We start from the raw sequence: 12,711 nt of genomic DNA, 5'->3' as shown, positions 1-12,711 counted from the left end.
CAGACTGGGCTGGACATCTGCTTTGAGGTATACCAGATTGTCATCCTCAAGACAGTGAATAAGCCCGCACCCAACTTTGCCACTGTGGAGGTATTAATATTTATCTGTGCTTTTGTAGCTCCTCATCTCTGTCCCATCCACACTGAGAGACAAGAATAAATCATTAAAGATGTCTTCGTTGGTGATATGTGGCCATTTTTTCATATCGTCCTCCCACTCTTGAATAATCTGAGGATGTGGCATAGACTTGCCATTTGACTTTAAGAGGTTTTTCTTGGTATGATCCCACAACATTTTGACCTAAAAGCAGCCGTGCGTTTGGACAATTAATAGACACTGCAGTAAATAAAACCTGTCTTGTCCAGGAACGGAGTCTACGCAGACCGGTGCACCATAGCCAATCAGAGCTACAGTAGGCCTTCATGCCAACAAGAAATTTGCCACACAGGCCTGCCATTCACTTTGAATTGGAAGGTGTGTTTACAGGAAGTTGCAACAGCACAACTTTAGATCATTCGAATGCATTTGCAAAAAGCGAGATGAGCAAGCAGGGGTAAGGATAAATCCAGAACTTTTACTTTTTTTGAATTGGAAGGTGTGTTTACAGGAAGTTGCAACAGCACAACTTTAGATCATTCGAATGCATTTGCAAAAAGCGAGATGAGAGGAGTCTTTGAAGAACCTGGCGAACATGTTGGATGTGTTCAACCATGGACCTGGAGAAGATGAGGATGTCATCCAGGTACACAATCACAACTGGTGAAGTAAGTCGCGCAGCACATCATTAACCAGGGCCTGGAAAATGGCCGGAGCATTTGTAAATCCAAACGGCATGACACGGTACTCATAATGTCCATTTGGAGTGTTGAACGCTGTCTTCCACTCGTATCCCTGTCTGATGCGCACCACATTGTATGCGTTCCGTAAATCAAATTTTGAAGAAAACGTAGCTCCCTGGAGTCTCTCAAAGGCTGACGACATAAGAGGAAGAAGGTAACGGTTCTTGATGGTAATGTTATTTAAACCCCGGTAATTGATACAGGGACGGAATCCCACATCCCTCTTTCCAACAAAGAAAAAACCCGCTCCTGCAGGTGAAGTGGACAGCCGAATAAAACCAGCCGCCAGCGCCTCCTTAATTTAACTGTTTATGGCTGCAGTCTCTGGACCTGAGAGAGAATACAGCCCTCCTCTCAGAGGAGTGGTGCCGTGCAGGAGGTCGATGGCACAATCGTAGGACCTGTGAGGAGGCAGTTTGCTGGCCCTTCATTTACTGAAGACCTGACCCAGAATCCAGTAATCCCGAGGTACGCGGGAAAGATCAGGCTTGTCATCCCTAGCCGGGGGAACAGGAGAATCATAAGCCTCCAGACGAGCAGGCTGGAAAGATGTAGAGAGAGTTGCTGGTAGGTGGACTGGCATGAAGGATTCTATCACAGAACTCTTCCCAAGGGCCAGTCAATTTGAGGATTATGGATAGAAAGCCACGGATGTCCAAGAACCAGGGGAAGCTCAGGAGAGTCCAACAAATGTAACTGGATAAACTCCACATGGTAATCCAGAACTTGTAGCTGAATAGGCATGGTGAGTTGCTTCACCTTCCCAGACCCAAGGGGTTGAACTTCCAGCTTAGTGAGAGGCAGCCCCTGTTGGCGAGCTAATGTGTGATCCAGAAAACAGGTAGCCCCAGAGTCTATGAAAGCAGGAATGTCCAACTGCCCATTGTCTCACCACAGGTTGGAAGGAAGCAAGGTGCGTACCGTGTCGGCAGCTGAAGACTGTATTTGACTCGCCAGTATTCTCCCGTCTACTGACGAGTCATCCCGTTTCCCGTCAGCTCGGGACAGGAGGCATGGACATGTCCAGACTGACCACAGTAAAGACAACGTTGCTTGTTAATCCTGCACCATCTCTCCAGAGCGGAAACCTGGTGCGTCCCAATTGCATTGGCTCTTCTGAAGTATATGAAGGAGAACCAGAGCCGAATTGAGGACTCTGACGGGGTACAGGACAAGCAGACGCAGCATAAGGCAGTGGAACAAACAAAGAATCGACTCCCTCAGCGGAACCTAAAACAACTCTGATCCCCTCCGTCCTCTCACGACGACGTTCCCGAAGCCGGTTGTCAATCTGGATGGCCAGAATGATAAGCTCATCCAGAGTGTCAGGGTTGTCCCGGGAAGCCGGTTCATCCTTGAGAACCTCGCTGAGTCCGTTCAGAAAGGCTGAGTGAAGTGCCTCTGTATCCAACCGCTTTCAACGGCAAGCGTCCGAAAGTCAATGGTGTAATCTGCTACCCTCCGGCTTCCGTGTCGAAGCATAATGAGTCTTTGAGCAGCGTTCCTGCCACTGATGGGGTGATCAAAAACCCTCTTCATCTCCTGGGTGAAGCTTTGCCAATTAAAACAAATGTCTGATTGCTTCTCTCATATGGCCGTACCCCAGGCCAGAGCCTGTCCTGAGAGCAAGGAGATAACGTATGCCACTCTGGAACGCTCGGTAGGAAACGTTGTTGTCAGCAGCTCGAAGGCCAGTGAGCATTGGAGCAGTAACCCACGACACCTCCCAGGATGCCCCTCATAGCGCTCCTGTGCCGGGAGATGAGGCTCCCAAAGGGAGGAAGACGCTGAGCTGGTAGGGAGAGGAGGATTAGGAACAGCCACAGGTGCAGCAGCCGTTGCTACCGACTGTCCTGTCTGCAGAGCGGACACAAGAGTTCTAAAATCATCCGACAATGTCTGCAGCCGCGCCTCATTGCGACCACTGTTTTTTATTTTTTTATTTAACCTTTATTTAACTAGGCATGTACATGCACATCCAATCACAGTTCCATAGGTGGGTGTGAGCCGACCATAAATGGTGGAATTCAGAGTGTTCCTCGGACGACTGAAAAATCTCTGCTGGGTCCATTGTAGGCTTAGGACTACTGTACCAATAATGCTAGTACAAACTCGAATCCAGGCACAGAGAAACACAGCAAGCAGGGGTAAGGATAAATCCAGAACTTTTACTTAGTCTTTACAGAAACAAGGCAACCGCACAAGAGCACACTAATAAAACATGAGACCTAAGCAAAGATACAGACCAACTGAGGAACCTAAATAACAAGGCAACCAGGTGAACAGAGAAGGCAATTAAACACAGGAAAATCCAATAAGTAATAATCAGGGTAACCTGACAACTAGAAAACAGGGTAAGGGTGCCCTCTAGCAGTAACCTAAGGAAACAACAATCAAATAACACAGAAACTGTGACATTTCTGGCTTGTACCATTGGTTTTGTCTATTTCTTCTGCATCCGTTGGTACCATTAGTCTGTGTGTTTAATGGGGCTGAGCTAGAAACGTGTTTGTGAGACAAGGGCGGATCCTGAAGGGACCCGGGGCCAAGTCTTTTTACAAAAATGTCTGTAGAGTCCGAATGGTTTGAGCTGCAAACAATCAAAAGCTATCTATGAAAAGCTGAGACTCTCATGTGACATGTTGTGCTCTATATGACGTTCACAAGCTACACAATAGTCGTTAGAAGGTAAGGGTGGGGTTCTTCATAGAAGATCATAGGAAATCCCAGGACGTAGTGTCTATAATACTGTAATAAGCTCACATAGTTGCTGTCACAAACTTCACACAGTTGTCACTGACTAGTTGGATATTTATTTCCCACTGAGCAAACAATTTCTGTACTTACAGCATTCATATAAATTCCTTTTTATCAGGTTTTTTAATAATAAAAACATATAAACATGCAGATTGTCACGCCCTGGCCTTAGTATTCTTTGTTTTCTTTATGTTTTTTAGTTAGGTCAGGGTGTGACATGGGGAATGTATATGTTTTGTAGTGTCTAGGGGTGTTGTATGTGTATGGGGCAGAGAAGAGTGTAGTTGTCTTTTTATGTCTATGGCTGCCTAGATTGGTTCTCAATCAGAGACAGCTGTCATTCATTGTCTCTGATTGGGAGCCATATTTAAGGCAGCCATAGGCAGTAGGCCTTTGTGGGTAGTTGTCTATGTTGTACGTTTGTAGCTTGGGTTTGCACTTACGTCTTTAGCTTCACGATCGTTTGTTGTTTTGTTTCGTTTTGTAATTGTGTTCGTTACGTGTTTTTTCCTTCTCTAAAATAAAAGAGATGTATTTTGCACACGCTGCGCCTTGGTCCACTCTCTCTCACGAAGACGATCGTGACAGAACTACCCACCAACCATGGATCAAGCAGCGTGAGAGGAACCAACAACAGCGGCAAAGAAACCAGGACTCGTGGACATGGGAGGAAATATTGGACGGAAAAGGACCCTGGGCTCAGACAGGGGAATATCGCCGCTCTGTTGAAGAGAGGGAGGCAGCTAAAGCCCAGGAGCGGTGGTATGAGGAGGCAGCAAGGAGACGTGGCTGGAAACCCGAAAAGCCTGTGAGTAAACCCCAAAAATTTCTTGGGGGGGGGGGGCTAAAAGGGAGAGTGGCGAAGTCAGGTAGGAGACCTGCGCCCACTCCCTGTACTTACCGTGGAGAGCGAGAGTACGGGCAGACACCGTGTTACGCAGTAGAGCGCATGGTGTCTCCTGTACGCGTGCATAGCCCGGTTCGGTACATTCCAGCTCCACGTATCGGCCGGGCTAGATTGAGCGTTGAGCCGGATGTCATGAAGCCGGCCCAACGCATCTGGCCACCAGTGCGTCTCCTCGGGCCGGCTTACATGGCACCAGCCTTACGCATGGTGTCCCCGGTTCGCCTACATAGCCCGGTGCGGGTTATTCCACCTCCCCGCACTGGTCGGGCGACGGGGAGCATACAACCAGGTAAGGTTGGGCAGGCTCAGTGCTCAAGGGAGCCAGTACGCCTGCACGGTCCGGTATTTCCAGCGCCACCTCCCCGCTCCAGCCCAGTACCACCAGTGCCTACACCACGCACCAGGCTTCCAGTGCGTCTCCAGAGCCCTGTTCCTCCTCCACGCACTAGCCCTGTGGTGCGTGTCTCCAGCCCAGTACCACCAGTGCCTACACCACGCACCAAGCCTCCTGTGCGTCTCCAGAGCCCTGTACGCACTGTTCCTTCTCCCCGTACTCGCCCTGATGTGCGTGCCCTCAGCCCGGTAACACCAGTGCCGGTACCACGTACCAGGCCTATAGTACGCCTTGAGAGTCCAGTGTGCCCTGTTGTTGTTCCCCGCACTAGCCTGAAGGTGCGTGTCCTTAGCCCGGTACCTCCAGTTCCGGCACCACGCACCAGGCCTACAGTGCGTCTCAGCCGGCCAGAGTCTGCCGTCTGCCCAACGGCGCCTGAACTGCCCGTCTGCCCAACGGCGCCTGAACTGCCCGTCTGCCCAACGGCGCCTGAACTGCCCGTCTGCCCAACGGCGCCTGAACTGCCCGTCTGCCCAACGCCGTCTGAACTGTCCGTCTGCCAAGCGCCGCATGAACTGCCCGTCTGTACTGAGCCTTCAAAGCCGCCCGTCTGCCATGAGCCTGCAAAGCCGCCCGTCTGCCATGAGCCTTCAGAGCCGTCCGCCAGACAGGAGCCGCTAGAGCCTTCCGCCAGACAGGAGCCGCTAGAGCCTTCCGCCAGACAGGAGCAGCCAAAGCCTTCCGCCAGACAGGAGCAGCCAGAGCCTTCCGCCAGACAGGATCAGCCAGAGCCTTCCGCCAGACAGGATCAGCCAGAGCCTTCCGCCAGACAGGATCAGCCAGAGCCTTCCGCCAGACAGGATCAGCCAGAGCCTTCCGCCAGACAGGATCAGCCAGAGCCGTCAGCGAGCCATGACCAGCCAGAGCCGTCAGCGAGCCATGACCAGCCAGAGCCGTCAGCGAGCCATGACCAGCCAGAGCCGTCAGCGAGCCATGACCAGCCAGAGCCGTCAGCGAGCCATGACCAGCCAGAGCCGTCAGCGAGCCATGACCAGCCAGAGCCGTCATCCAGCCATGACCAGCCAGAGCCGTCATCCAGCCATGACCAGCCAGAGCCGTCATCCAGCCATGAGCCGTCATCCAGCCATGAGCCGTCAGAGCCAGCCAGCCAGGATCCGCCAGAGCCAGCCAGCCAGGATCCGCCAGAGCCAGCCAGCCAGGATCCGCCAGAGCCAGCCAGCCAGGATCCGCCAGCCAGCCAGGATCCGCCAGCCAGTCCGGAGCTGCCCCTCATTCCGGTGTTGCCCTTCATTCCGGTGCTGCCCCTTAGTCCGGTGCTGCCCCTTAGTCCGGTGGGGTTAATTTGGAGGGTGGCCAATTGGAGGAGGCTACCAAAGCGGGTATTGACAATGGTGGAGTGGGGGCCACGTCCCGCACCCGAGCCGCCGCCATGATGGGGCCCACCCCGGACCCTCCCCTTTCTATTTCAGGTTGTGCGGTCGGAGTCCGCACCTTTGGGGGGGGGGGGGGGTACTGTCACGCCCTGGCCTTAGTATTCTTTGTTTTCTTTATGTTTTTTAGTTAGGTCAGGGTGTGACATGGGGAATGTATATGTTTTGTAGTGTCTAGGGGTGTTGTATGTGTATGGGGCAGAGAAGAGTGTAGTTGTCTAGTTATGTCTATGGCTGCCTAGATTGGTTCTCAATCAGAGACAGCTGTCATTCATTGTCTCTGATTGGGAGCCATATTTAAGGCAGCCATAGGCAGTAGGCTTTTGTGGGTAGTTGTCTATGTTGTACGTTTGTAGCTTGGGTTTGCACTTACGTCTTTAGCTTCACGATCGTTTGTTGTTTCGTTTTGTAATTGTGTTCGTTACGTGTTTTTTCCTTCTCTAAAATAAAAGAGATGTATTTTGCACACGCTGCGCCTTGGTCCACTCTCTCTCACGAAGACGATCGTGACACAGATAAATGAAAGTCAGATGGGTCTCGGGACTGATAAGGTTATGGATTACAAATCATGGATTACAGTTCTTCTATCAAGTTATAAAATCCTGAACTTCCCTTCAATCACTTAAAGGTCACTCAACAGACCTCCTACCCTGACCTAATCCTCTTCCTTATTATCTACATCTTCACCTCGTGGCCAACATCAGCCTCATAGTACTGATTTCCATGGAGAGGAGCCTGCATCATCTCATGTACATCCTTTTCTGAAACTTGTCTCTTAATAACATAGTCGGGGCTACAGCAATGATACCTCGTCTGTTAGGGGACATTTTGACCGCAGCTCCTGAGCAATATATCACCTACATAGAGTGTGTCATTCAGGCTTTCTGTGCTCATGTTTATGCTACGACATCACACACCGTTCTCATGATCATTGCCTTTGACAGGTATGTGGCCATCTGCAACCCACTGCCGTACGCTACCATCATGAACAGCAAAATGGTAATCAGGTTGTCAGTGTCTGCCTGGGGGGTGGCCATAGTCTTAGTGGGGATTCTGCTGGGCATCATATCCGCCTATCACTGTAGGTAGGTCTAACATATTTAACCCGTACTGCGACAGCGCCTCCTTTTTCAAGCTCTCCTGCGAGACCGGGTTTATAAATAACATATATGTCTTAACATTTACTGTTATGCTGTTTGTCTCGTCCATAGGCTGCATCAGTCTCGCCTATCTGAAGATTGCCATTGTTTGTCTGAGTAGTAGAACAGCTCTTTAAACAGCAAGGTCCTGACAACCTGTAGCACACGCTTACTGGTCTACCATATTGTGCTGGGATGTGGGTTTACCATTATCATCCTACATCGCTTCCTAGCCTATGCAGACCTGCGCAAACTGAATAGTGTGCTGGGTAGTGTGGTCCCTACCTGTGTCAACCACATAATATATGGTTTACAGACTAAAGAGATTAAACAGAGGATATTTAGGGTGTTCAAAGAGCCAAGGTAGATGCAGGATTTTGTGTTAAATCTGATGGGAAAATAAATAATATATAATATAATGAGAACTGCAGTGTATGTGTGTGGCGTTCATAAAACAAGGGTGGAGTTTCTTCTCAACCACCACCTGAGGGACCTGTAAGGGTTCTGTTGAATTGGACCCTAACATTAGCTGAGAGCCATTATTTCATTGATGCTATGCATATTCAAAGCATGTTGTAACAATTCAAATATACAACTGCCCCGGTTTGGGTTAGTACTGATGGAAAAAAATCTTAATTCCTGGCATAATGCAAATCTACTGTAAAATACATAACTAGGAAGAACACTACTGTATGTTTTCAAACTGACATTTATTTTAGGTGGTGCAACGTTTTGGGGGGTGTTCCATTAATCATTTATAGATTTAATTTCCACGTGCAAACCATCATAGAATATTTTATTGTGCAAAGTTTTATTTTAATTTGTGATGCTTACAGAGAAGGCAGAGGCACAAAACCAAAATCTGTTGGTACACTTTATTTGACAGTGTGCTATTTCCCTGATATTTAGAAATAATATTGCGAGATTGTAATTACACAATAATCACCTAACAATTACTGTTGTTTCTTTGGTATTGATTTAAAAACAAGTATAATCGCATACCATTTAGTATTGTATCTGGTAGTTGTACAATGCGATTGAACAGGACTGTATAGTTGTTATTTCATTTTTGTGGTTCTTATCAATAAACTTAAAACTATTAAACAGTTGTATACAGTTGTGTAACCTACACCATGAACCAAATGGTAAACACTGTTATTGTTCGGTTTCGTTTATTTAGTGCATGATAATGAAACATTTAGCTGTTCTGCCTTCCAAAGAACAAACAATAATTGGAAACAGTGACTTGGCATTATTTTGGAATCTCTGAAAATTATCACACTTTTTAGCCCATACTAAACTATTTTAAAGGAGATTGTATTGAATGTTTTGCTGTCAGGACAGTGTGTTGAGTGTTTTGCGGCCCCGCGGTGAGACGTCTCTGTGTCGGCAGAAGGCCCTCTTGATGGCCGCTCTCAGCTCCTTGTTCCTCAGGCTGTAGATCATCGGGTTCAGGAAAGGAGTCAGAGCCGAGTACAGCACCGACACGATGATACGCACCTACAACAATAACACAACATGAATACAACATTAAGACAACCGCAATGCAACAATGATACCCACAACCACAATATAATAAACAAAAAGTTACACATTATTAAACAACAATGATACGCACTAACAACATCAACACAACGTTATCTAACCTTATCACAACGTTATTAACAGTATGACCTTGATCATATTCAACCATAAACATATACATAAGATTATTAGGGATGGTTGGATTCCATTTAAATTCCAATCAATTCAGGAAGTACTCTGAAATTCCAATTATCCTCAATGCTTTTCAATTAGGAAAATGGAATTACAATTGGAATTTCGTATACTTTCTTAGTTGACTGAAATTTAAATGGAATTAGACCCCAACTTTGTTATTAGGATTTTCACAGTACTGCCACCATGACACAAATCTACAATGACTGAAGAGCATCAGTATGTTACACACAATTAATACAACAGTGCCATCTCCTGGTGGGAATGCCTTTTGCGTACCATTAGACATCAACAGTGAATGACAAATCAGAGAGGACATGGGTAACCAGAGTAATGGCACAAATATCAGTCAAACTTCAACTGGTGAATGTAAGATTCACAGTGTTGACTGAAGGTGACTGATGGTAGAGTTAAACAGTCAATAGAACAGAGAAAGGGGGAGAAGGAGGATGAAGAGGAGGGTCACCTCTGGAGAGAAGTTTCCCACACGGTAGGAGATGTAGACAAATGAGGCAGAGCTGTAAGAAATGGACACAACCGTCAGGTGGGCGGCACAGGTGCTAAACGCCTTCAGTCGCTCTGCGGCGCCCATTTTAGCTATCTTCACACCGATGAGGATGTAGGAAGTGAGGATGAGCACACCCGTGGTGAGCAGCGCTACGAGAGCAGAAGACAGTGACACGATGCTGTCCACCTGAGTGTCCCCACACACCAGCAGCCTCACTGAGGACGGGTCGCACCAGCAGTGGCGCACCACGTTGGGTCCACAGTATGAACGCTGCAATGCCATGCTAGTGGTTGGGAAGGTGCAGATGGCGCCGAAGGTCCACGCCCCAATGATGAGTAGCAGGCAGACGGGGTGGGTCATCACAGCGGCATAGCGGAGAGGATTACAGATGGCCACATAGCGGTCATAGGCCATAACGGTCAGCAGGGCGCGGCCAGTAACAGACATGTGGATGAAACAGTACATCTGGAGGAAGCAGCCGGGGACGGACACAGTCTTGACCTCAGTCAGGAAGCCTGACAACATGTTGGGGATGGTGACCGTTGTGTAAATCATGTCCACGATGGACAGGTTGTGGAGGAAGAAGTACATGGGGGAGCCCAGCTTCGGGTCAGTCCGGACCTTTAGGACGAGATAAAGAAAGCGGTTAGACAGTGATGTCATAGATAGGCCCAGCAGAGACTTTCTCCTGACAACATGTCTTGACCAGGGGAAACTCTGGGCCCAAGCCATAAATCTCAAGAGTACAAAACTCCTGACTCCTGAGGAGTATAGTGTAGTCTACGGGCACTTAGAGCAAATTCTAAGTGAGAGGACCTGAACAAAACCTTTTGATTACTTACACTAACTACACCTCATGGTCTCTCTTATAACATAATCTCTATCTAATGTTATTGTGATCTGGTTCTGGCTGTGCGTGTACAATGTACAGTACCAGGTAGATGATCATGATGTTTCCACCTAGGATGATGGTGTAGGCCAGCAGGAAGATGATAAACAGGACCATCTTCTTCTCCCCCAGACTGGCCAGGCCCTGGATGATGAAGAAGGCGACAGGGCTGGACTGGGTGCTGTTCATACCTCTGGGCCAGTGGGCCTGATAGGACCTCAGACAAACCTGGTGCAGACAGAGAGATACATTGATACCTTGTAGCCTACAGATAGAAGAAGCTCTTTCTTAACAAACATGGCTTAGTACAGTTATATTCTTGTTACGAAAGTATCTACAATAATCCATGGTGTAACTATAATTTCTATGAAAAGTGTTGCCTATAGAAGCAAAAAATATAACTCTTATTATTTCAGATTTTCAACCTGGGTGGTGTCAGAGTGGGGAAATCTGTGATATATTCAATGTGATATAACACAAACATGTATAATAATTCAAAGCAAGTGGCTCTCAATTATGTTTCGTTACAGGCCCAATGCAGTCAAAATTCTGTTTTCCTGTGTTTTGTATCATATTGTACAACAGCTGATAAAACGCAGACTGTACAAGTCTGAAGAAATTTGATCAGTGTTATTTCCTGATAGTTGCTAGTTGAAAATACAATCTACACAAGACCTTCTAATCGGGAGGTTTTGTATGGGTGGAGATTTGTATGGATCGAGGCAGTATAATGCCTCGATCTATACAACTGGGAACTTGGAACTCCAACTTCCATCTTCAAGTTGGAAACCGGCATCTTTCTAGCCCTCTGACTTTGCCACCTGGAGATCACTGACATCATGATTTTACCTTGTTTTTTTTCCCGATTTCCCAGTTGTCCTGAAAGTTACATTATTAAAGGTCCGCTTTAATATTGCAGATAGATTGTAACTTCCATCAATGTAATTGTCTGCATAATTTCTAATCCCCCATATATATTTTTTTGTAAATATATATACACATACATACATAGCCACATATGCACAAATATACATACATATACATATACATATATATATATATATATATATATATATATATATATATATATATATATATATATATATATATATATATATATATAGTAACATTTGTTAATATAGACCAATAACAAACAGTTCCAAACCTTTTTGCCAATAACAGATTACCGTTCAGATTACATATTCATCCCTCTCCCCACTCAGACCACTCCCAGACAGTCCAAGAAAAATTATTGCTTGAGAAATAGTTTTTTGCTGAAAAGCTATTTTTGTTTCTTTTTGACAATTTTTATGGAAAAATATTACAGTAAGGTACTTATTTGTTAGCCAGAAATGATTTGATATTGAAATAAAAATGCCTGCATTCGGCCTTTAACAATTCCAGCCAAAAGATTGAACACTAATCTGTTGAAATCTGATTACTATAACATAAAAGTTTGTAAACAAAACACACATTTACACTTAACGCTCATTTATAAATAATATCTCTATGAGTTATCTATACAAATTCACATAGTGTTTCCTACGGAAATATTTTCAGACAAATCCACAAATCCAACTGTTAAAAAACAAAATCTAAATGATAATTTTGCAGTATTGGAGGGTTAACCTCTTACCTGAGTGAGTGCAGGTCACACTCAGTGATCTTGAAGCTGAGCAGCTTCTTAAATACAATTATTTTACCAGCATCCCATAGTCCCTGTTTTTCCACAGGACGATGTGAGAGGCCGAAGGGACTTGTTATTTATCTAGTTTGTACGTCTACACTACATTCATTAAGAACTTTCCCTGGATTAATTAAACAAGAGAACTCCAATGCAACGTATGTTTACATTAAACTCCAGGTAAATTGCATCATTACAGAATATTAATCATAAAAAGTAATTTAGCTACTGTATTTAACTGTAATTGGTGGTGTTTGTGTGTATGTGTTTACTTCTCTTGTGAGTAATTATGTATGGCCTCATTAGCTGCAAACAGATGTTAAATTTGGATTTTGTTACTGGTGGAACTGTCCGTAAAATCATGTTTAACAACTCTTTCTGTGCACTGTCTTCTATTCCTACGGTGGATGAACAAAGGCCAGAACTGTAACACATGGCATTGTACTTGTGACTCTGAGAATATACATGTTTTACTTATGGAACAGAA

The 12,711-nt window shown here is 46.0% G+C and overlaps 1 protein-coding gene and 1 pseudogene across 1 annotated transcript; one reads left to right on the top strand and one right to left on the bottom strand.

Annotated features, from left to right (window-relative positions):
• Positions 1 to 691: 691 nt before the first annotated feature.
• On the top strand, positions 692 to 7,794 carry LOC120057474 (annotated as a pseudogene).
• A 968-nt stretch (positions 7,795 to 8,762) lies between these two features.
• Positions 8,763 to 10,729, bottom strand: LOC120057473 (olfactory receptor 1052-like). The gene is made up of 3 exons (XM_039006081.1): positions 10,586 to 10,729; positions 9,610 to 10,272; positions 8,763 to 8,927 (listed from the first exon to the last, which is right to left on the bottom strand). Exons 1-3 carry the CDS (start codon positions 10,727 to 10,729, stop codon positions 8,763 to 8,765), a joined length of 972 nt encoding a protein of 323 aa, XP_038862009.1.
• Positions 10,730 to 12,711: the final 1,982 nt, after the last annotated feature.

The sequence above is a fragment of the Salvelinus namaycush genome, chromosome 12, assembly GCF_016432855.1.
Source record: "Salvelinus namaycush isolate Seneca chromosome 12, SaNama_1.0, whole genome shotgun sequence".
Classification (NCBI taxonomy): domain Eukaryota; kingdom Metazoa; phylum Chordata; class Actinopteri; order Salmoniformes; family Salmonidae; genus Salvelinus; species Salvelinus namaycush.
This window is presented reverse-complemented; position numbering and strand designations above follow the sequence as displayed.

What these genes read in the sequence shown, in the direction of transcription:
- LOC120057473 (XM_039006081.1), bottom strand. Translation starts at nt 10,729, where the DNA reads ATGAACAGCACCCAGTCCAGCCCTGTCGCCTTCTTCATCATCCAGGGC. An exon ending in ACATCATGATCATCTACCTG is followed by an intron (nt 10,273 to 10,585) that starts GTACTGTACATT and finishes CTCGTCCTAAAG; the next exon opens with GTCCGGACTGACCCGAAGCT. An exon ending in TGGGAAACTTCTCTCCAGAG is followed by an intron (nt 8,928 to 9,609) that starts GTGACCCTCCTC and finishes TTATTGTTGTAG; the next exon opens with GTGCGTATCATCGTGTCGGT.